At 38.5% G+C, this 25,053-nt stretch overlaps 4 protein-coding genes across 9 annotated transcripts; 2 read left to right on the top strand and 2 right to left on the bottom strand.

The window, feature by feature from the left end:
- Window positions 1-286: 286 nt before the first annotated feature.
- LOC135672876 (uncharacterized) lies at window positions 287-6,104 on the bottom strand. The gene is made up of 2 exons (XM_065181337.1): window positions 5,228-6,104; window positions 287-2,936 (listed from the first exon to the last, which is right to left on the bottom strand). Exon 2 carries the CDS (start codon window positions 2,900-2,902, stop codon window positions 626-628), a length of 2,277 nt encoding a protein of 758 aa, XP_065037409.1. The 5' UTR covers window positions 2,903-2,936; window positions 5,228-6,104; the 3' UTR covers window positions 287-625.
- Window positions 6,105-8,212: 2,108 nt separating this feature from the next.
- On the top strand, window positions 8,213-10,747 carry LOC135583519 (uncharacterized). Of its 5 annotated transcripts, none has more exons than XM_065185142.1 (2): window positions 8,213-8,329; window positions 9,753-10,747. In XM_065185142.1, exon 2 carries the CDS (start codon window positions 9,837-9,839, stop codon window positions 10,629-10,631), a length of 795 nt encoding a protein of 264 aa, XP_065041214.1. In that variant the 5' UTR covers window positions 8,213-8,329; window positions 9,753-9,836; the 3' UTR covers window positions 10,632-10,747. The 5 variants fall into 5 exon arrangements, with proteins under 5 accessions (XP_065041214.1, XP_065041212.1, XP_065041213.1 ...); XM_065185140.1 differs by having other exon boundaries at window positions 8,217-8,352; window positions 9,789-10,747; XM_065185141.1 differs by having other exon boundaries at window positions 8,217-8,352.
- Window positions 10,748-11,274: 527 nt separating this feature from the next.
- Window positions 11,275-15,394, bottom strand: LOC135674888 (chorismate mutase 1, chloroplastic-like). The gene is made up of 6 exons (XM_065185139.1): window positions 15,049-15,394; window positions 13,895-14,117; window positions 13,727-13,813; window positions 12,248-12,391; window positions 11,845-11,937; window positions 11,275-11,740 (listed from the first exon to the last, which is right to left on the bottom strand). The coding sequence occupies exons 1-6, from the start codon at window positions 15,237-15,239 to the stop codon at window positions 11,507-11,509; spliced, it is 972 nt and encodes a 323-aa protein (XP_065041211.1). The 5' UTR covers window positions 15,240-15,394; the 3' UTR covers window positions 11,275-11,506.
- A 1,781-nt stretch (window positions 15,395-17,175) lies between these two features.
- On the top strand, window positions 17,176-24,972 carry LOC135672874 (uncharacterized). Of its 2 annotated transcripts, none has more exons than XM_065181334.1 (4): window positions 17,176-17,826; window positions 19,518-19,744; window positions 21,385-22,177; window positions 22,502-24,972. In XM_065181334.1, the coding sequence occupies exons 1-4, from the start codon at window positions 17,739-17,741 to the stop codon at window positions 24,715-24,717; spliced, it is 3,324 nt and encodes a 1,107-aa protein (XP_065037406.1). In that variant the 5' UTR covers window positions 17,176-17,738; the 3' UTR covers window positions 24,718-24,972. The 2 variants fall into 2 exon arrangements, with proteins under 2 accessions (XP_065037406.1, XP_065037407.1); XM_065181335.1 differs by lacking the exon at window positions 17,176-17,826 and adding an exon at window positions 20,989-21,165 and having other exon boundaries at window positions 19,606-19,744.
- The last annotated feature ends 81 nt before the right edge of the window (window positions 24,973-25,053 follow it).

Raw genomic sequence — 25,053 nt, 5'->3', positions numbered from 1 at the left:
CATGTCATCCTTTAATGTCCTTAACAGAACACGGGAACAGCTCTTATTATTCTCAACATCACTACAAGTCATCTATGAATTATGTGATCCTCAAGATAATATCATTTATGAAGTTGGAAGATAAAGAAGAGCAAGAGCACTCGGTTGAAAGAGAACCACGACCCTTTGCAAACTCAACTAAAGCTAAGAAATCATCACGAAGTGTCTGCACACTTACAACTCCATACATTCTTGATATCTTTGGCCAAACACAAGTACAGACAAGAAAGAGAGATTTGGAAGAAAATGAACAAAAGAATACACAATGTATTTATTGTTCAACCACTCCAAAATGTGCGTATCATTAACAAAGCTTATGACAGAGTATGGAAAAGAAAAAAAAACATATATTCCCCGAGTAGGGAAATAAGAGACAAAATCACTATGAACAATACAGCATCACAAAACAATCCCTGCAAAGATGTTACCCTTTCAATCTCATACTCAACTTTGTTCACGTTGAAATTAGAAAACCTTTCAATATGTTGGCATGGTATTTGTGCAATCCAATCCCCAAAAATATCCAATGCCACAGAAGAAACTATTATATGGGAACCGATCCTTAAGACAAAGCAACAGAACGTATTCATGGAACAGCATGGGGAGCTGCTTTGCTGTCTTGGAGAGAAATGACGGTTTCAAAAGCACCAACCAGGGCCTTCACCTTGCTCTTCCTGGTCTCCACAAGTTTACTAGCAGTTTCCTCAATCACCTGGTTTAACAAACCTTGGGTATCCTTCTTTTCCTGCGCATCTTGATGTCTTAAAACAACAGTAGGTGCTTTTGACATAGGAGAATTTGAGTCTGCACCACTTGGCCCTGTCTTGCTTTTGTAGCCTTTTGTGTATACATCTCCTTTCGCATTTTGGATGTTATTTGCTGTTCTAGCCCGCCTGAATCTGAGTATTCTTGGAGCATTGCTCTCATGTTGCAGGCTGACTACCTTACCTCTGTTGAATTTTAATTTGTGGGATGCGGAAATTTTATCTTCCGAGTGAACACTTGCAGTTCTTCTATGTTTCCTCTGAATTTCACCCTTTGAAATAACAGTGGGAAATCTCTGCGTTACCGCTTCTCGTAAAACTCCACCAAGTTTAGAACCAGAGTCAAGATCTTTCTCATCTGATGGATGTGATTTGTTCTTCCTCAGATCTTGCTTCATAGTTTTGAGATTTATTTTCTCCGGTGTTGCCTCACGGGCATTCAAAGTCTCTTTCTTCATTCCCAACTTTCCAGCTCGTGTTTGATTTTTCACTTGGGAGGCAGTGCCCACATTCCTATACATCCTTGGCTTTGCGGTTGAGACTCCACTAGTATGAGGTTTCATGGACAGAGAGGATAATGATGGTTCCAGTACTTTCTCTTTTCTGTCTGATTGACTTGAAAACTTCATTATTCTCTCGTTGTTCCTTCGAGCTAGTCCCCCTGAAGAAGTCAATCGGGATATAGTTTTAAATGATAGATTCTTGATTCTCATGGAGGTTGCACGTTCAGGAGATGCATCGACATTCTTACTAGCTGATAAAGCTTTTTCCTTGACTACTCTAGGTGTTACAGATATGATCCTCTGTTCAGCCTCTGGCTTGACAGAAGATACTGTTTTCCATACATTTGGTGCAGTCTTGCCATTTGGTACCCCAGATAGATCAATCTTTCCTTGTCTGATGACTTTAGGTCGGTGAGAGATACCAATAATTTTGTTGCCTCTCTTGAGCTTGTTCACATCTCTGCTTGCTTCGGCACCTACACTAGAACTAATTACCTGTTTTCTTTGGTTAGATAATTCTTCCTCCTGATATAGAGGTGAGCCTGTAGCAGGTACAGTGGATAATGTTGCTTTCCGTTTCATGGTTGAATCTTCCCCAGTACATCCTGCTGCACCATTGGCAAGTCCGTTCCAAGCAGATGATACATCCTTGTATTTCTTAGGTTTCATGTTTGAGGGTAAATTGGATGATCTGGGTAATTCTGTAGATTTATCTGGTGATGCGTCTGGCCTACTGGATGTTACATGCTCAGCAAATTCAGTGTCTTCCATCACAGTTGTATGCAGGGCTGAATCCCTGATATGTTGGGTTGATGCTGTAACCATATGCTTTACCATAACAGGTTCTGCAGATGATCCTTCTATCGGTGCAAGCTCAGTAGAGTCATCACCATTCTGAGTTGCTGTCTGATCAAGCTTGATGCTTACAGTCTTATCAGACAATACTTCAGACGATTTAGTTGGTTTATGCTCATCAAATTCATTGATTGTTGAGATGGATGACAGGGTCATTAGCTTGATGTTTGTTGATTCCTCTGTTGAATTATCAGATTGATTTGCAGGTGAATGCCCAAGAAATGAATCAATCATCTGGTCAGTTGAAGGGAAACTAAACTTCATATTTGAATACTTTTCAGCTGATCCTTCTGCCAAATTTGTAAGCGAGTCACAAAGCTGAATTATCTTCTCAGGTGGCAGGTCATTCTGTTTAATTACCTCAGATTTTTTAGTGTGTTGTTCTTTTTCCTGAGAAACCACTATCTTATGGCTTACTTTCTTTCTCCTGTCTTGCTGAGCCGCAGCATTCACTTGATTATTCTCATCATCAGGCATCCCTTTATTGGCTAAGAATATTTGACGAGCAGGACGCCTTTTCTTAGCTTCAAGATCATGCTTTATTCCATACTTGCAGAAGTCATGGCAAGAACCTGTAGAAGTTCTAAGGTAATGGGGAACAGGCTTTTCCTCACTTTCTGGAGAACATGGTGAAGTTCTTGTTTTTGTTTTCCCCATTGATAATCTCCTTACAGAACTTTTAGGTTTGAATATCTCAGGGGTTATGGAGACAGTAACCTTCTCTGTTGCCTCTTCAGTCATTGGCAAGGATATGTAGTATTAAATATCCAGCACTCTGTGACAAAAATAAAGTACGAACACTAAGCACAAATCAACTTCTACAAACCAGCAACTGGATACGAGTTATATCAAGGAAATTGAGTGAACCTGCAACAGAAAGATTATTGGAACATGATAAAAGCCTACAACGTCACTATATGATTCAGGATTGACCAGATGAAAATTGCTGTCCGAATCAGCAAGGCATTTCAATGAAGTTATATTTACAGACCAATATCATTATGCTTAAATGTAGAGAGCATGATGGTAATCGTCAAATCCATTAATAGATGCAGTAATGGAGCTCCCAATGATAATAAAAACACTGTTAATATTTTTCTTTTTTGAAAAATTAGTATATCCAGTCGGATTGAGTGTAAGACTCCTGATAAGGCAAATCATAGGTTTTTTTCTGAAGATGCACCGTATTGTCATTTGTTAAGGCTCAACCCATAAGTTAAACCTAGAAAGACAGTTTATGAAGGACACAAAGTCCACTAAAATTGAACAAATACAGAAAGAAATGAGAAATAATATCAACACCTACTTCTTAATCCCAAAACTGTGACCACGTTGGATAACCCTTATCACACTATCATACTAATACTAAATGTAGAAAAGAGCTAAAAATGTATTAGGTCTTTCAATAACAACCAGAATCTAGATATCAATGATTTGAATTGGAAAACAATACCACCAACCAAAATTATTTCTATCTTACAACTACATTTGTCTTTGCAACTTAAATTATAATCCATTCTTTCTCTAGGAACACCAGAACAAAAGTATTTGAAGAATCAATAAGTGAAAGAGGTGATAGTATCGACAATGTTTCAGGTGCAATTCCTCACTCAGAAGCCACTTCAACAAACAACTAATAAGAGTCAAACTGCCAACCAATATTTTGTCTCAATCTGCTTTAGCCATTTCTTTCCAATATGAATTGGTGTAGGATACTATATGGTAGCATATGAACAGATGTTTAACAAAAGAACAAGTTGAAGTTTATATGTGAGCCTCACTTGTGTTTGAAGAGAGTCCACTTCCAAATTATCAATCACTTGCATGGTTGAAGTTGAGCAGACACTTATGCATAAAAGTTATTTGGCTGCTAATTATATATAAGAATTAAGTAAATTTCCATGTAAGAATCGAACATAAGAACTGCATACAACTTTCAGTATTTGCAAAACTTCTCTTCTAAACAAAATTGCTAAGATATTAATAACTGATATCTCACAACTAACATGCAGAAAATGGAAACTTGTAACTAATTATAGTTTTGAGTAAGTGAAAAAAGAAGCTAAAGGATATTTACATGTAATTTGAAAAAAAAACCAAAGATTATTTTCATGTCTGAGTCAAGATTGTAATGAGGGGTAACAGCCAAACTCATGATTTAGGGGAAAAAAATACTTGGATGATAAACATATCTGAAATTAATGTTCTTGGTAGGAGGGGAATATCCATTATTCAAAACTAAACAAATTTCATAATCCAAACAACTCCATTCATAGAACTTGTAAAATTTTGAACTATTGAACTCTGGTGATCAACTGAACTTAGGCCGTTTTTGGTAAAATGCAAAGAAAGGGAACATCTTGGACAGAAAAATACACCACTTCCAATCTCACTCTACAGGTCTCCTTATAATCGAGTGCAGAGAAAAATTGAGTGCGTGAAATTCAGTTTCTTGAAAGACAAAAGTTGCGGCACCTTTTGCTTATTCCCATGCCAAGAACAGAAGGAACAAAACAAAGAAGTCACCGACATCACTGATTTCTTTTGCACGATAATTTCAATATCACGGTAGAGAAGGAACAAAGATCCAATGTAAGATATATGCACGTCAGAGCATCCGATGAGTACATTCAAGCAAGCAACAGGAACTGTCCTTAAAATTGGCAAAGTTACAAAAGCCTTACTCTTCTATCAAGAATTAATACCAAAGCTCCAAAGGCCCAGTAATCAAGATCCAATCTTTACGTAACTTTCTTCACCAACACAAACAAGAAAGATAATTTCCCTTTTTTCTTCCCAAAGAACCGATGAGAAAACCATCAGGTATCAACAACTCACGAAAACCCGAGAGAAGAACAAAAAATGGGGGTGATGTCATGACTTCCAACACTTGTTTAAAGATATATAACGAGGAAAACAGAGAATCATCTTAAAGTTGCAGCATACGGTAGACAGGAGTGCTTTTTCTTCATCGTAGCAAACAAGAACCGAGGAAAGGTCGATCCAAAAATCCAAAGAAACCAAAAGAAAGGAGAACGATCAGTGGATGAAGCAGACGGGGACTACCTTTCGATTCCACGAGGAATATGCAGGCGATGTCAGAAAAGCTGCAGAATACCCATCAAGACCGCATCTTTCTACCAACTCCGAGCGCTGTAGAGAAATCAAGAGGAATTAGGATCCCACTTCAGCGATCTTGCTCGCAACGACGGCGTCTCAAGGCGACTGCCGGCATGTAGCGTGCTGTCTTCGCCGAAGAGAACGGGATACCGACGCGATCGAGATATGGGAGGGTCTTAAAGGGCCCCGCACCCAAACCTTTCTTATATGGGACCCGAAACAGTGCGAGGAGGAGAATAATTCCAAAAAAAGATTTACCCTACTGGGCCCCACAGTGGTGACCTCCCCAAGATGTGTAATTAGCTTGCAATTATGATAATTAGTAGGGGATCCAGTCAAAATTATTATATCATCAGATTGATAAATAAATATTATTAGAACACATAACAACTGATGTAAAATTTATAAACAAATTGAATTATATATTAGTCGAGATGGCAATGAATACATGTTGATAAAACACCAAATATGACATCCAAAAATTCAAAATATAAATTTACTTGAATGATGCATTTGGGATTGATTACTGTGATCATTTGTCTTTTTTAAAGCAATGCCACTAGATAACGAAACATATTAATCCAGAAAATATTTGCCATTATTTATCAGAAGTTACCAGGTGTTGCTCCCAACTGTCACTCATTGTTGCTGAGGCAGTCAGTGCTGTTCTGGACTTGCTCATCTCCAAAGCTCTACAAAGAAACAATAATGACCTTCTCCATGATCAATCAGCTGCAAGTTATCAAAACTGTTAACATTGTAAGTATTGGAGGATTTAAAAGTTTGTAGACCTGTCGCTGCCATGGACCAAATGATCCATTCGGATACTTCAGAATTGTGCATTCACCAAGATGATACTTGAAGTAATAGTTTCACTGGAAATGAACTGCTCCAGACTACACTGATGGTGCCCACTGACCAACACAATGGGCAGGTATCGAGTATTCAGGCATCTTCAATCATAATTGACTATGCTTTGTTACTTTCTGAGTAAATTTGATGCATGTTAACACTCATGAACTTGATTATGGTAGGTTGGAACAGGTGGCTTGACAGCCAATGCATGAGGCTTTTTCTCGGAATAGTTGAATGGAGAGACAGCTAGTTAATGAGGATAGAAAATGGTGATTAGCAAGAGAGGAGGTATCTTGCAGAATGCTAATGGAATGTTCTTAAATATAGTTTGTTGTAAACTCTAGAGTCACCAGTGGTGAGATTGAATGGAGGTCAGTCCCAACTCCTTTAAAGAGTTATTCCAAAGGTCCATCATGCACTAGAATTCCGGGATGAAAAAGTCTCCCATTTCCTAGCATTGTTCAATGGCTTCTCATTGATAATGATTTGCTATGAGCTGGCAAAGCAGCTAATCCACTATAAGTCAAAAGGTTGATTAGATTTGTTAGCTAATACATGCACTCTGATTATGATAGTCCGATTCTTGTGTGGCTTTGTGAACTTAAATTTAATGGGGTCAATTAAAGAAGCTATAACACTAATTTTTTTTAGAAAAGTGTTCAAAGTGTTTTGACCATTGAATCCAAATATAACAGAGGCAAATAGATCACTTATGCTTTGGATCACAAGTATGGGATGGACCACTGGGTTCCATCCATTTCATCAAGCTTACTTACTGGTTAACTAATGCAAAGGTGTGAGTTACATATTATGTTTCTGTTTCATGCACACATAGGCCTATCATGGTGTTCAATGGACTCTGCCACATTGTAGACTAGTTATTATGTTAGGACACAGTGAGGAGTATGATTGCTCAGTGGAAAGCAATAAATTTACACTTCAAGAATGCTTTATTTTCTTTCTCTAGGGTAAGGCTCTTGATGGTTATCTAAATGATTTTGTTCGCATGGTCTAAAGCTTCCGTCGATTATATAAATATTGTCCATAGAGTAATCGACAGTTCAAACAAATTCAACCTTTAATGCCTAGGTTTTGTACAAGAACAATAAAATGTAATATGATGCCACTTGAAAAGAAATTATTTTGTTCCATACCATTTTGTTCTTAGAAAATGTGGATTGGCATTATGCTTCCCAACAAAATCCAATCCTTCAATCTTTTCGCTAAATAGTTTAAAGAGAAGAGCGTAAACATATATATATATGAGGATAAAGGTTTTTAAACTGATTTATCAATCTATTCAGATGTGACTAATTAGATCTCAACCAATCGATCAAAAATATAACAATTAGTAGGAGAAAAATCTTCTACCAATTATATCTACATCTCATAATCCAGGTGATGAAATATGTGTAACATTACTGATATTATCTTTTGAAAAAAAAAAGAAATTTTTATTAAGAAAATTAACAGTAAAATCCAGTTAGGATGTTACCTCAGCGTAGTCTCGATCGAGGTGAAGCCCCAAACTCTAACGCCAATTGCTCTCGCCTGTCGCTCGAGCCAAAATCCACACATCAAATTGGCAGAGTTAATAAAGCAAACACGTACGGTGCACTACGCATACTCACCGAACTACTCGCCATTCCCAGTGGAAAATTATACTACGCAGGGGACCAAGAAAAATTAATTCGATCATCTTTGATCACACATTGCATGGACCAGGCCATGCGACGCAACAGTGACGACAAGAAGCCTTCTTCCTGAAGAACAGACACAAAGACACATCTCTGTCCTCTCTGTGTTCTCGCTCGGCATTAAGCAGCACCGCCCACATCACCATCCTTTGCCCACGAACGTGGAATGGACGGGAAGAATGGTTGTGGACGGTGGACATCCATTCTTGAACCGACGGTTGAGATCACCTCCTGGTTGTCGGTTGTTAACGGCCGTTTCTGTTACAATTCCAACGGATAAAAGTTGATCCGTTGGAATTGTGTATCGCTTATTTGCATGTATCGGAAACGTTATAAATGTCTGTTATATAAGATGCGGTTCTATGTAGCCTCCATTTTGGTGATGCCGAGAGAGAGGGGGGGTGGAAGAGGAGGAGGAAGAAGGGGAGAGAAATGGAAGGTTACGAAGTTTTCGTATCCTCCCCATCCTTCTCCTCTTCCCCGTCCTTCACTGTTGGTATGCTATTCCTTGTCTGATAGGTATCGAGATGGTTTTGATTCAATTCTTTACGTGATTAATTCCTTTGTTTGAAAAGGAAAAGAAAAAAGATTCGTTTTTTTTTAATGGAAATGGTAAATTTTATGATGGTTAAGGTGGTTTGAGTGCAAATCATGTAGAATATGCGTGTTCGTATGCTGAATTCTTTGTCTTGGTTTTCAATTTCTTGGCCTCCGGTCAATATTTTGTAATTCGAAGCTGCTAAGTTTAATTCGAGGTCTTGAAATTTATCCGTGCAGTTCTTACGATGGTGTTGGTCAAATACTGATGTCATTTTCTTTTTTTTTTTCATCTGATGCGATTGGAATATGAGTAATTGGAGCAAATATGGTGGACAATTGTGGCACTGAATTATTTCGAGGTGCCTTGATATTAATCGGTGTAGTTCTTAGTATGAAATGGGTATCAGATCAAATGCTGCTTCTTTTTTTCGCCAGATGCCATGTAAATATGATTTGATCGGAGCAAATTTGCTGGTCAAATGTGTTACTACTTGTTTATTTTGTAAATAAATTTGAGCCTGATTGATTTAGCCTTTAGTGTTCCAATTGTGTGCCATTGTTTGTTACCATCTATATATTGTATTAATGCAATTGTTTATGATCTATTTGGCATGGGAAGCATGGATCATTCAGAAGTTTAGTCTATTGCTTAGAGTTTTATTACATTATTTTGGTAGGACATGATTTTTATTAGATTCGATTAAATTAAACTCAAATTATTGTTTGCTTATTGGTACATGCCATAGGGTAGATAGAGTTAGCTTATATAATAGCATATTAAGTTGCCTTTAATCTATCATGAACCGATTATGATGTCGAGTTTTTCTTTGGAAAGAGCTTTATGTGGGCAATATTGTTTAGTCCTTAGGTAATATGTATCTGCAGTAAGAACTTTGAAGCAGTGTGTTTTTGTCACAGTAACTTCGTACCTCTGATCTGATAGAAACTGAGTTTGTCATTAGAGCATAGTGATCGAGAGACATGGCATGTCTAGAGTGAAAGATTGGCATGCATCCTACTGAACAGAATGATGTTTTCCCATAATTTTAAGCCCTCTTTTTACAAAGATCAACATTTGATTCTCATCTTTGCTTCCATTTACTGGATCTATCTTGTTAATAATGATCGGTCCTACCGATGAATGTATTCGTTGGTAGTGAATTAGATGTGGCATTTTCCTCTTTGTTCTTAATTTAAGATTAGTGCTACTTACTAACTGTCATCTTTCTCTTCTTAGCTCATCATTCTCTATAAATATAGAACTATCTTGTCCTTTGTATGTTACACAACTCTTTAAGCTGTTACAACTTGAAAGCAATATGGTTAAGGAGATTGATAGTATCATCAATATGTAAGCCAGAATTTGTTTATTGATTCAGACTTGCCCCTGAAGAACGCCATCTTTGGTTGTTCAGCTGCCGAAAAGAAGTCATTCTGATGATGCTGCTTCCATTGCTGTAAGAATGTGGAGTTGCGGTTCACGTGCCATAGCTGGAAGTTTAGGACCAAGAAGCAACCTTATGAAGTCGAGCCAGGCTACTCATCCTGATTGCTCCGACGAGGATACCTCTCCATGTGCCAGCGAGGAAGTAGGGCTTGAATGCCCAATTTGCTGGGAATTTTTCAACATTGTGGAGAATGTGCCATACGTGCTATGGTGTGGCCACACCCTCTGCAAGAACTGTATTCTAGGACTTCAGTGGGCTGTCATAAAGTTCCCAACTTTGCCAATCCAGCTGCCACTCTTCATCTCCTGCCCTTGGTGCCACCACTTGTCGTTTCGGCTGGTTTACAGAGGCCAACTAAAGTTTCCTCGCAAAAATTTTTTCTTACTCTGGATGGTTGAGAGCATGAACAGCGAGAATGCAAGATGGTGTTCTGCATATATTCAGGATTGCCACTCTGTTTCTAATTCCAACAGCCGCTTGTCTGCAGAAAGCAGCGATGGCAGCCACCAACGCAACATTCGAAGAACTCCTCAGGACATGCGTTCATATCATTCACATCGGACTTATCACTTGAATGTTGGGAATCACCAGTCATCTCTGCGAAAATCATTGGCATTCCTTGCTCACCTGACTGCAAAGCTTCCACTGGTTGTCATATTCCTTCTCATCGTACTCTATGCGATACCGGCCAGTGTTGCCATCTTGGTACTGTATATCCTTGTCACAGTCCTGTTTGGTTTGCCTTCCTTCTTGATATTGTACTTTGCTTACCCTGGTTTGGACTGGCTTGTAAGAGAAATCACTACATGAGATTTGTATGGTACCATCCCTGGATGGACAAGCTTGCAGCCACCTGGTTGTGCCTGTTAAATAGTATCGATGAGATGTAATCCTGCTGCAGTCTCCATTGGCTATAATTTTGCTCATCATTTGTGTGTCTGGTTATTGCATTCTTTTCTGATTGGGGGGGGGGCTTCATGTACAGCCTTGGTATGCATGATTCATGAACTTTTGGTTCTCTTGTTGTAGTTTGGTAGCCCTCTTACAGATTTTCTCTTAATGTGTTGTTCTATTCTGTCCAATGATGAGTAAAATTTTGAAGCTGGGTGGTTGTTAATGTTTGCTGCTCTATTTAGCTGTAATGCTATCCACATTCCAGTTTGCTATTTCCATGTCAGTGTCTCTGTAGGTAGGCACATGAATCTCATAGACTCAATATCATGTCTGTTTTCTTAAAACAAAATAAATGCTGCAGATAACACCCAAATGAGAAAACCAGATGTCCCCTAGAAATCTAAAGAGAACTTTTAGAACAGTTGGTAGTAAACTTATCCTCCATTTTTGATTCAGGACAAGCAAGGCAAATTACTACATTCCAATAGCATGGCCAAGCCAACAGTGTGAAACCATAATGTCAAGAATACAAATATGGACAAGAAAAGGACACTACATATTGAGAACTTTCGATTTGCATCTAAATAATTTTGAAGCAGTGCTTTAACATATGGTCATACAAGAATTAATTTTCCTCTGAATATCAAGTAAAAGAAAAAAGAAAAGAAGATCAAATGACTTCTAAAAATTCTACAAAAGGCTCCTCTCAAACACCTCTTTGCAAGCAGTACTTCACTTTGAGCCTTCATTCCATGGCATACTCTTACAGATATGTTAGCGGGGCACAGAATTCAATCCAACCTACGTAGCAAATACATTAATTGTACTTCCTTTGTCAATGGCATGATCCAATTGCCATAGAGCTCAGCAAATAAACTAGGCTTTATTTTGAACACAGGAGGTCCTACGTCCTTCTCGCTAACTGTCACCTCCTGCCCAAAGATCTTAGCCTTGGCCTCTACCCTCTGTTTGATTAAAGTTTCCACTGATTCATATGTTAGAAGACGCATTAGCTGATCACTGTCCTGAAGACCACAAAAATTTAAAGAAAAATGGAGAGAAGATTTTGTCAATACAAATGTGGATCGATTAGCTTAGGGAAATGAAGATGCAGGATAAAGAACCATACTTGTGCCCTTATTGCATGCTTGTAGACATCAGGTGACTCCAGAAATTTTGCCTCAGCGACAAACTTCCCATAATGGATTCTTTTTGAGAGTGCCTGCAGTAAACAGAACCGGAAGATTATAAAACAAACAACACAACTTGCGCATGTGAAGAAGAACCAATGGCGTCCAAATGGTGTTTCAACACAAATCTTAATGTCACCATTATGAAGAACAATATCCATTTCTGAAAACGCTAGACAAGTAGAAAAGTTTATGTATGTGTAAGTTGACGCAATTTTGTAAGATGATCTCTATATACTTCATACTCTGTGCTGGAAAAATGAGTTGAACTAGTGGATACGCAAGGCAAACTCCGAAGGAAATCCATGTGATAGACAATTTTGAAACTAATCGCATGCATACCTGTAAACAGATTGTATCGCAAACAGCACTTGAACCACAATTACGATCACTTCCCTCTTTAGCCAATCTTGGAAGTAGATTACAAAAATACATTTCCCATATCTTCTTGTTTATATTGATGGAATTAGCAACAGGATGAAGAACCTGGACCATTTAAAAAAAAGTTGTAAGACCACCTTAAACAGACAAATAGTCACAAGTAAACAACAGTGTCTACTAGATTGTTGGAAAAACTAGTCATGTTGAACTGAACTTCTAACACTTTTCATAAATTGCATGGTGCAATGTTTCACAGAAACATAATATCAAACTGATTTCACCTCTACAGAAGATGGACCAGAGTAACAGAATTGATCAAGTTAAATAAGAATTCTGCAATTGGTTCTTCATTCTTGATGATTCTAAAAATATACAAAATTTGTTTTTGATACACTGTATCCTTCTTTATTCTCACCAATCTTTCCTTTATATTGGCCATTTGAATTAGTTCTTATAAGTTTGGCACCTTAAGAACCAATTTTCCCTCATGCCCACATGGCACATACACACAAACATGCGTACACACACATGGCACATGCACACAGAGAAATCTTACACCTCTCTTGAACTATTTTTCTCACCTATCATTGCCAGAACTTCCATAAGGATTGTTATTGTAAGAAATAATTGTATGGTATGGTCTTTTTCCACATCATTATCTAGTCATCTAAGCTTAAAATTTCTTCTGACTAAATGATAAAAGAAATGATAAGACTACCCTTTTACACGACTGAGTGTGTACAACCAAGTCTGGATTTTTCACTACCAACAATTCTACTTCATCTGGTTATGTAAATCAAACTGACATATCTCCAAACAAATAAATAGACAACTATCATCTATAATAGATCATGTGCAGGTCTAGGATAATCAAAATATCATGCCTTAATTTTCTAGATTCAAGGTATAAAAGCAGAAGAGTCAAAACTGTTCTCTATTTCTTTACAGTGAATGAGAACTGCAGGATTTGTGTCACCAACACATTGTTTTCTCTTTCATCTTAATATTTTCCTATAACGAGTTTGATATATCACCAATATCGAAAATCGATTTGATAAACAGAGAAAAGATAGTATTCTGCAAAATCCTTGAGACATTTTTTGCATGCATAAGAATGCGTAAGACAATGCTATCGTGTTGAGAATTGAAAGACGTAAAAGCTTTGCTTTACATTATATTTATCTGTAGCAAAACTATAGATCAGGAAGCTTGGTCTATGCATGCATGACGAGACGATAAGGTAACTAAAGCTATAGATGTATAGTTCAGGCACTCACTACAGCCATGGTAAAGTACTAGCCGAGGCATGTTAGAGTAAGAGTACTTCTAAATACAAAAAAGTCATTTACCCCTGCAATATGTTTAAAACCAATAAGGCACACTGGAGATATTTACATAAACTTGTTATTGAAGAATTACAAATGTGAGATACCTCTCTACCTTTGGATATTCCATAGGTGGCAACATGGGCTCAGGCAGGATATCTGGAAAGAAAGGATGCTCATCTGGGCCCTTGTACCTACCAACCTATATTCCAAAGTGAAAAATGTCAAACAGAGAATTGTATTATTTTGATGCTGTTAACATTCTTTTTGAGCTGCGGCTCACCTGTGCATGTACTTTTTCGGTTTCTTCAGCCATAAATTCAACCAACGAGCCATGGAATCCATCCATGTGGAATGCATTTTGATGACATGTGTTGTCAGCATTGTAACAGTACTGTGCCCTCTCTAGAAGGTTAAATATAATTGCATCATCTTGCCTCATTAGAGAGTGTCGGATGCTCTCCAAGGTTAAATTTTCACTTTGATCTACCCTTTCTTGCTCCACACTGTAAAGAAAATGAAATCATAAAAAGAATTCAGATGTTGATAGATCAATTAATCTCACTGAGAACAGGAAAGACAAAGACAAGTTGACATGCATGCACAATTATAAGAAGTATACAAGTATAAAAATCACTGACATCTTACAGACACTCATTAGGTCAAGAAATAAGAACAATGAGGTCCCTGCACATTATTTCGAGTACTCTAGATTTTTACTATCAGCCAAACAACTCAGAGTTGCTCTACGTTTACTTTGTTATGTTAAGGTAGAACTAGTATTTAAATAAAGAACTGTTTTTTATTCTAACTTTGTTAGTCAACTCAAAATTCAGAAATATTAAGAGCTTTCCTTTTCGTTGCGCATATCTACGAGTGACAGGATCATCACAAAAATCTCAGGGGCAACATCTCCTAAGATGACAACTTAGTAAATCCTCCACTTCGTCTACAGTTTCATGAATAATTAGGATTTAAAGTCCCCTGGAGCCCAAAAAACAGGATAAAGGAACAGACACATCGATGATTGATCAATAAACTATGCATATTCGTAAAACAAAATCAAGAATGTGGCAACGTGCCAATAGTTTACTACATTCAGGGATTGATTCCGTAGCCCAATGAATAATTCTTGGCAACATTCCACCATAACTCTATTACATGCACATAGTAGATCGATACAAGAACAACGAAGGAAAAAGAAACTGTTTAACCGAATGGCCACCAAAGCCCGATCCAGAAGAAAGAAACCAGAGAGGCAATTTTAAGCTTGTTTGTGGCAGACCCGGAGAAACATAACAGAAAGTTCCACAAAGCATTAAACGAACATCCAAGTTTCCGCAGATCCACAAGAGAAATGCTAGAAAGACACCAACTTTGACCCAAAGCGTTGGCGATAACGACGAAGCGAAAGCAAAGATGGCGACTTTCTTGTACCTGGAAGGAGAAATATCACGGATTTGGATCGCATGGAGCTTTTTCCCAGATTTAATAGATGCCGAGAGAGGAGACCCAAAGCGGAGCCTTTGCCCGGTCGTATCACAGAACAAGAGACCGCGCATCGGGGATTCGAAGACCCGAGGGACGCTCGGCGACAGAGGAGAGGGCTTCGAGAGCTTGAGCTCCATTGCAGAGGTCGAGAAGAGCCTCCGAGGAGGAACAGGGAAGAAGGGAGGACAAGGGAATGGGAGAGAGGCACCATTCCATATAAGCCGCTCGTGGTGATCCCATGGGGTTTGGAACAGTGCGGTGTGGTAGGTGGTGAGATCGAAGGTGGCCAGAGGAAAAGAATTTGGTGCAAAATAAGATTTTTGGATTTCAATCAGACTATATATATATATATATATATATATATATATATTTATATATTTATATATATTATCACATGATGTACGTCAACAAAAGATGATCATTTCGATCAGCCAATTTTTCTTGGTCGGCAATCATAATTCTTGCCCTCGCAAGAACAGAGTTCCACGCTTCTCTGCTAATCAACACCAACACTGAAGATGCTCAAGACATTACCAGAGATTCAGGCTAGCTTTATGCTTCTCGTTCATCAGTCGCATCATGAGTCAGGAACAACACTAATCAGCTAATATGTTCAACGAGAAAGCTAGATTCCAACCAAATCTCCTAAACAGGGAACAAACAAAGTCTTAGCTGCAGCTACACACCGTAGCGGAGGAAGTCGTTCGGTACTCCTAGCAGAAGAAACTCCTGTAGACAACACTTGACCTCTCATCGAGTATGCGTCTTGGACATGGCACGGAGGATGTGATGCTGTCTGCAGAACGCTTTGTATTCTGCGAACCTTGTTTCTGTATCTCCTGCAGATGCACACAGAGAAGCCAAGCTTGTGCCTTTGGTTTGGTGTTGCTTTAATGGCTGTGAGCTGCAGTGGCATCACTGGAGAATTATGCAAGCAGATTTCTATTGACAATCATTTTTTATGATTTATTATAAGAACTTGTAATATTTCGAAGATATGACAGATTCCTATGATGTCCACAAATCCACAGCCTTATGCTTTTTTACATTACAACGAGATTGTAAACGATATTAGTTTATAGTTAACTTACAATAAACAATAGATATTAATTACAGTGCTTCACCTTCCGGAAACCATTATCCGAGATTGACAGACCACATGAAGCTATAATAGCTTGCAACGCTAACAATCGTTGATGCTGTTCTTGCTTTTCTGCCTCCACCACTCCGATGTGCGCATGCTCAAGAGGACAAAGAAAACATCGGTGTTTATCCATCTTGTTTTTTTCTTGCATGATCGACCTGATGGCTTCGAACTCGAACTCGAATCATTCATTGGCTTTGAGAGGAAAAAGAAAACGATGAAGCACGGTTTCACCCCCTAAAATTTCCATCTTCTTCGATGAGCACATCTAGACTTTTCTAAGTTACTTTTCGGATGAACTTTAAAGAAGACCGGAATCGGTACAGAATGGTCGGAGATGCTACAGTCGTGTCTTCTCTCGGTTGCCGGGGATCATGGGAGTCGTAGGGACCTCTTCCCAGGGCTCATCATGCCGATGCTAACAGCATCATGCGCCATGGAGAAAAAGATGATTTGTCTGACCCAATTACTATGTTTGTACTGCAAGCTTTTTGGTTGAGTCTTAGATCTGGCATTGTGTGGTTTGGTAGTGCGGACCGCTCCTCTCTCCACTCACCAGATTCGAGGCAGGGAATCAAGTCTTCACGAGTGTTCGTGTTACAGGCAAAGGGGTCTCCATCGATCCCAGTTTTCTTTAGCTCAGTCGCCAACAAGTGTCATGAACAGTTGAGCTCGTCTTTCATCGCATCTTCCTCCGAAAGTAGGCTCTCGTGGAGAGGAGGGGCAGAGGCCGGTGGGACCCACACCATATCTACCGACAATTCGCTGTCAGCCGCCAACAAGGATAAGAGGAGGCCACCATCGGATGATATCGTCATGGATCGACAGTTCTATGCCATCTTCCATACTATAATCCAAGTTGTTAGTAATCTGAAGGGGGAAAAATAAAATATTGGTGCGTATGTGTGTGTGTGCGAGTGAAGGTAGGAGCTGTGTAGATATCCATTGGACTGTTCTGCCTTTGTCTCGTTATGTTTCTTCTATACCCCCACAGAAAGGCAAGGCAGGGAGGAGAGAATCTCTGAGCCCATAAAGAAGGAAAAGATCTCATTTCGATCACTTCTCCCAACGCCCAATAAAGGATACTCACTGGAAAGTAGAAGAAACCAACCGAGAGAGAGAGAGAGATGGTAAACGCCGAGAAACAAAGGACAAGTTTCCTGTCACTGTAGTTCTTGGAAGGTCGTTCATTCTTGTGAGACATCTTTCTTTTATCTCGGATCTCTTGCCTGCCCCTTTCCTTGTGGCCCAAGGGATCGAAACCCCCCGATCTGCTGCTGCGTCTGGTGCTTATGGCCTGTTCCAGATGCCCATTTTTTTTCCTTTAGTTCATTTTGATCCCAAAAGTTGCATCTTTTTTGGGCCGAGTCTTCGCTGTTTCCAGTGGCGCGGCTATCCCTTGTCTTGGCTCCTCGTCTCCTGAATTGTTGCGGCAGCTTCGGCCGCTCGAACGGGTGGGACGCTCGGAAAGTTGCCGTTTTTCCATGGCTGAATGCTCGCGGCAACTTGGATTTTCGATGTTCTGCGTCCTGATGCCGAATTTGCTTCGACGATATTCGCAAGATGGATGAGAGGGAGAGGTGATATATATTCTTTTCTTCTTCGGTCGATTTCTTGATTTAGATGATGATTGTGATATCTCTGTGTTTGGTTTGTGGTTATTTGACTCTTGCTATTTCTTTTAAAGTGGTTGTTTATTTTGATGTAGGATTTTGAGGGCGTGCTTTAGATTAATTATCGTTGAAAGAAATGATATGCTTTTTCTGTTTGCTATTGGATAAAACCAGAAAATTTCCGTCCCTTTAAGCCATTTTTGACACTTATTGCTTTCATTATGATGATGGAGTCTCCTGCTGATTATTGTTTGTGGAGTGATTGAAAAGGAAAAGATTTGCTCTATCTTCAATCGCTGACGTAAAGATTAATGAACTCTTATACCTCTCTTTGATTCTACCAGACTTCTCTTTGTTCTTCCACTGCCAACTTTGCATGCCAGGTTTTGGTATAAACAGTTTTCTTTTGTGGATTTACTATTTCCCATATTTGGGTTCTACTAGGTCTGTAGGTTTCCTATCTTTGGACCAAAGGCTTCTTCACTTTGATGCTCTTCTTGTAAATGTACTCTGTGTTGTAAGTATATAGATGTCATCCTTTTCTTACCTTAGATGCCATCCTTTTCTTCCGATTCAATCTTTAAAAACCTTGAGCAAATGGACCAGCTTTGGTTACGAGGTTGAACCTCATCTTATGGGTTCCGAAGCCTGAAGATCCAATTTTGAAAAATGTGCTTCTGCCTGCTGCAAATAATTGTCAGTTGTTGAATGCTGCAGTGATCTTGAACATCTGCATTCAGGATTTAGTGGGAATCACATTCAAAGGGCCGCAGCTTGTTGCCATTCTATTTGGTATCTCCATATGTCCCTTTCTTTTCAACTGCATTCTGGTGTCTATGAGCTTGTAGAGTATTGCTTCACAGAGTCAATTTATCCATTGGCACTCTTGATATCATTAGCTAAGTTAATGCATGGGTTTCTATCTATCTTCACATGGTTTCCGCATGCCTCCTCACCATGACTTTTCGTATGGAATCCTAGGTGCTGTCTCCAATGATATTTATGCCATCTTTTCATGCCTTTCTTGTACCATAACTCCTTATGTTCTTTGATTGTGTAATTATGGGTTAGGGCAGCAAATGCAAATGTTGCAGTTGTACATTGTTGCTCCAGGTACATCTTATCTTTTTCCTGTACATGTTTAGGTACTAGATTAGTGCTAGTTATTGTGGCATAAATGCAACATAATCAATATTACATTAGGATGATGTATTCGGTTTCGTCTTATATTTCTTTTCTTGCTAAACAACTGCCAGTCAAGAGACTGAAGCTTGTGATTGTAAACATTGTTTCTTTTTTTTTTAATATAAATCATTTTCATCACTACCTATTATTAACTTATCTTGGCTGCTATTGCTACAGGCGATGGTGGTTGATTTTAACTATTTCCCTTCTCCCTACCACAGATTTCCCTTCTTGATAACACTTGCTAAAGTTCCTGAGGGAGTAGTGTAACTTATGCTTTTATGTTGAACATGAAATGTACCTACAATTTGAAAAATAAGTATTACTGTACTATGTTATTTTTGGAAGACAAAAGCCCATTTGACATTCCAGTGTTGTCTCTTTCACTTTCTTTTTGTTGCATAAAAAAATCCACTATAAATCCTTTTGCCACTATCTTACTATTCTTTGCTGATTAGCTTTGGAACTTGCAGGAATGGTGATGAAAGTGCAGGGTAAATATTACCTTCCAGGATATAATTCCATGCGGGAAATTAAAGAGGATGCAAGAAGTAGTTGGTCTTGGTACTTTCAGGACAAGAAGTTTAGTGAGCATCTCTACAACAATCACGTACCAAAGTTGGTGGATGGATGCTCGGAACATGATAAAGGCATGATAAGGCGGACAATGCTTGAACATGAAGCCATATTTAGGAAGCAGGTAAAGATATTAATGTTCTCTATAACTGTTTAAGGTATAGCATTCTTGGGATGCACTTCATCTCTGTTTTCTTGGTGAAATGACTTGGTTATTATGTCTCATCTCTGCTTAATGGTTTTGATAACTTAATTTTCTCGACAAAGTCTAGTTGTTTGTGACAAACTTTGTGTTTTAAATTCTCATCAATTATCCTGTACCTTGGCTGTTTGGTATACCTCAGTCACCAAAGTTCTAAGAACTGACCATGTAGTGATAGCTATTAGGCTAAACAAGTTGACATTATCCTCACGGATGGGATTTTCATGTATATTCTGGGAGAAAACTGTCAATGGCTGCTGAATTATGAATTTCAACTTGCGACATATTTCCGATCATTTTTGTTGGTCATATGGAAGGCATCACTTTTAACTTCAGGTGGTTTTTAGAAAAAATGAAAATCCTCCTCAATGTATTCTTTGATTAGCCTTTAGCTGGAAAATGTAACTCTCATTTTTAAGTTCCAAACAGCTTTAGATTCATTATCTGATATCTTATTTACCAAAAGGGATCAGGTAAAATTGATCTTGCCTAAGTAACTTGCTAATATTTTATTTGTTGATAAAGACATTAATCTAGATTCAATTAGGGTCAGTTCAGATTGCTTTCCCAGTAAATTTAAATTTTGACATCTCATCTCTAGTTCAGCTAAGGTTATTACAGATTGCTTGCCCAGTACATAGAATATTGACATAATTTTTTATTGGATTTTGACTTTTATCTTCCCCAAAATTTGATCTCTTACTAATGCTTGTCTTCCAGAATGTCTCGAGTCTTGATCTTTTCAATAGTTCTGGAAAATGATTTTTTTGGCATTGAATCCTTTTTGAAGATTTTTTCAAACATGCAAGTCATGAGTTTGTTTGTACTTCCTTATTTGGATTGTTGTTTATAAAATAAAGGCAGAGGTGTCCACTGATCCTCCTTTTTTAACTCAAGCAATCTAATATTTAGATCATGGACCAGAAGCTAATTGTTTAGTATGTAGTACACATGATTTAGAGCTTTCAATCATCATGTCTTTCTTGAGTTACTACATGGAACTTTTATATTTTCAAGTTTATAAAGTAGTTCAGTCCCTGCACATTCTTTGCTTCTAGATTCCCAGAATAGGATAGCCTGACCTAGCTATATTTATCTTACAAAGTTCCATTTTTCCAGGTTTTTATTAATTTCTATTTGTTTGAAAATTTTACTGTTCTTTGTAGTAATTCACTTGCAAATCGAAGAGGAACACTCAATCTTGAGGAATCTGTCTGTATTTTGATGAAATATTGGACCAAGTTGTATCGAGTCAAAGAAGCTCAAACCAAAACCCGGAGAACAAGATTGCATTTGGAAGAATTAGGCCCTACTTCTTTCTTTATCTTCAGATTATTGCATCAGTAAGCTTAGACTAACAATGTAGGCTGAATTCATTGAGAGGATAGATGTTGTGTATGTACACAAACCTGTCACCATCTGATGTTCAATTGGATTCCTCTTTATGAATAAGATAGTCTTCTCTTGGAGAGAAAAGAAAATAAAGATACTTTTTTCCTCATATCACTTTTGAGCTTTCCATGTGCTTTCCCGTAATAAATGTTGTTTCACTTGTCGTTCAGGTCTATGAGCTTCATCGTCTGTATAGAATACAGAAAGACCTGATGAATCAGTTTCAAACTAGAGGGTATTATGGATCTTTCACACCGGCAGAAGCATCACACTCAAATTCTTTTTCATCTCAAATGCAATCTGAATGTACTGAAAAGATATTACAGATATCTCACCTTCCTCTGGGAAACAGTGGCGACGGAAAGACACCTTTTGCAGGCACCGAGAGGTCCCATTTTAGTTTCTCAAGGGAAGGGAATGTTCGATCTGATCATTTCTCATCACTAAATGGAGCTTCTCAAAAGGACACCGAGGCACTTGAATACAAGCCTCTGAAGAAAAGAAGATTTAACCTTCAACTTCCAGCTGATGTATATATAGACACTGAAGATACTGATGGATCTGTGCAGACTAAAATTGTTGAGTTATCGCATAGTGCTAGTATTTTCAAGAATGGAAATTGCTCTCTCTATTCTGAGAATGATGTGAAGCTCACTCTAGGTAGTGATCATAAAGAAGAACATCAGATACTGAATTCACCGACACAATTTGGTATATCAGCCTGCAGTGCAGTTGATTTAAATAAACCAATAACAGAAATATGTTATGAAACTCCAGCAAAATCAGCTTCTATTCAATTACTTGGCTTCGAGACTCACAGCAATAGGAATCAAGAGCATCTTTTATCTCTGAGATCAAAGACTAATTTCATAGAACGACATATCAATCAACAGACTACTTCAGACCTCTTGCATAAGGATGTACTCACAAAAAGAGAATGGCCATTATTTAATCATGAATCTGGTAATGTTTCGATCTCTTAAATTTGTTTGTTTGGTCCTTTGTGAGTTGGCTTAAACTGTCATATTATGGCATCATTGCAAGAATTTGTCAAAACTAACCAGACCTTGCATTATTCAACTGTCACTGTTAGATGCTCATCTTCATGCATTTGATTGAATGCTTGGTTTCCCACATCTGCTAATGCATGGTGTAGGTCCAGTGCACAAAAGTTAATTATGCTTTTCTTGTTAATGCATAGTACAAGTATTGCTAATTATGCTGTTATATACCTTCTTCGAACTTCTTTTTTCTCATACTAATTATGTTTTGATTATCAATATACAGCGAACAAAGGGAGCACTGTGGATTCTTTTTCTCAGACTTTCTATGATGATAACGTTTCAACATCATCTGAAACTTTACAATCAAACACTAAGAAATGTCATGAATTTTCTTTATTCAACTATAATAACCAAGAGACATGGTCTAGACAAGAGCCAATTCACAATATCCAGGCATCTCTAAGACTCCCTCATATCACCTGCTCAAATTCATCGCTAGTGTCTCCCTCAACGCCTTCTACAATGACAACTCCCAAGGCCGATTTAATCAGTTCTGCATCTTCATTTGTTTCATCTTGGATAAAACCTGCCATCAGCATTAGCAACAGGCAAACCATGGTTCAAGCACTTCCATGCTTCAGTGTGTCATCTAATCTTCCTAATGGGAGCCTGGGTTCCAAGATAGATGCTCAAGTCCCTGTTACTTGTCAAAATTGGAAAAATAGTAAGAGACTGTCCACAAGCCTAGGTTCGGATATTAGGGTGCCTCATGCAAATGGATATCACCATGGTCTTCATCTGGAGTCCAGTTCAGAACTACATACAGAAATTGTAGTTTGTAAGCCAGACAAGGTTGATGATGCCAATAGAGATCTTCGTTATCATTTGCCTGAAAACTACACAAAGCATTTCAGTAGCAGAGATTTGAAAACTCACCTGGACCTAAATCAAGTATTTCCAAGTGATGTTGAAGATAAGATTACCTTCAGACAGGATAGAGTCATTTGTGATGTTAATGATAAGGTGCCAGAGGATCCATCTTCATTCAGAAACAAAGCATCCTATAATGAGGCTGTTGACTTGAGAAAATATGACTCGAGAGCAGATTTTTGCTTTTCCAATGGGCATCGTCAGCTAATTTCTAGCTCCAATGTTGTTGCTCCTGGAGGTGAGAGGAATGAAGGAAAAGAGCTGGATTTCTCTCTATGTACCATGCCGGAAGTCACATCAGCTTCACAGTTTAAGCATTACAAAGTGCAGGGAAATGAAGTTTCTGATAACAATGGGACAATTATTCTTGGTTTTCCTCTTCATAAGACAACACAACAAAGCAGCATATCAGCTTCTCTTCGACGTATGGGAAAACATTTATCTGGTAATACTACTAAGAAAAATGGCAACATGATCATCGATGACTTGTCCTGTGATATACAGGTGCTGAATTCACAGGATAATATCCATATTGGTGATTCAATCACCGAAATTTGTAGTGGAAACAACAGGGAAAATTTTAGGAATCACATTCGTCCCAGTGCTGAGTTTGCATGTAGAGATGAACCTATACCTTCAAAGATATTACCTAGAGATGAGACAGTGGTTCAGTCATCATATGCTAAATCCAGTGCAGGTGCAAAAATTGCTTCTAACATTGATTCGGAAGCAAACATTTCTCAGGCTCAAATGGCAATGATAAAGAAGCATAAACACATTCCATCAAGCAAGAAAGATGGTTCGGAGGAAAAGGATTATTCTGGTTTTACACTTGTTAGATTGGCTGCAGAGAATTTAGTTGCTATCTCTATGGGTTGCAGAGGTCATCCAGATGACACCAATTCCCACCCGTCATCCCTGTCTCGATTTGACACCTTGTGTTGGTTTGCAGATGTAGTAGCATCATGCAGAGCAGAAAACCTAAGGCTGCTGGGTGATAGTGGAGATGGCGGAACTCAATCTTCAGATGATGATGGTTTGGATATCTTTGAGGCAATGACACTAAAGCTCCAAGAAATTAAGGTGGATCAGTATTGGTTGAGATCAAAGGAACTTGAGATCAAAGATGAACATGAAGGCAAACAAGATGTAGGTGCAGCTTCATTGCTTTTCACAAAATCTCGGCGTGGCCAGGCAAGAAAGAGAAGGCAGCGACGAAGGGACTTCCAGAAAGATATTCTGCCAGGTCTTGCATCACTGTCAAGGCATGAAGTTACAGAGGATCTCCAAACTATTGGAGGGATGATGAAAGTATCAGGTAGGCCTTGGCAGACAGGTCTAACAAGACGAAACATTGGTCAAAGTGGAATAAACTCCCAAACAAACAGGAGGAAGCAGCCTAGAAGTTTGTCCATCACATTTGAGGAGATAGGGGTGAGCTCACTTCCACCATCTCAACCGAGTAATTCTGAAATAACAATAGATAAAGTGGGTATGATCGGATGGGGAAGGACGACAAGGCGATGCCGTAGGCAGAGATGCCTTCCTGTTATTCTCGCTACTCATTGAACCTGAAAAGGAGCACTACACATGCAAATGCTTGTTTTATAGAGGAATTCAGACTGGTTCCTTAATGGTGCAAGTGGAAGGTACTAAATATTCATGAAATGTAGTTTTTTATATGTTATTATTAGTTTTGATTTGGGGTTGGTGACAGTCAATAACAGCTTGTAAATTCCAAAATATCGTTGCATTACTACATGAAACGAAAAAAAGAACATTTGATTGGTAGATTCCATGAAGTCTAAACTCATTTTTTGTGGGGACACTCCTGAGTAAGCTGCTGATAAATGGACACAAAGATCTATTCTCCCTTTCTTTTGTCTTTATTGTTGCAATGCATCA

The sequence above is a fragment of the Musa acuminata genome, chromosome BXJ1-5, assembly GCF_036884655.1.
Source record: "Musa acuminata AAA Group cultivar baxijiao chromosome BXJ1-5, Cavendish_Baxijiao_AAA, whole genome shotgun sequence".
Taxonomy (NCBI): Eukaryota; Viridiplantae; Streptophyta; class Magnoliopsida; order Zingiberales; family Musaceae; genus Musa; species Musa acuminata.
Note: the sequence above shows the minus strand (reverse complement) of the source record. Positions and strands in the feature narration are given on the sequence as shown.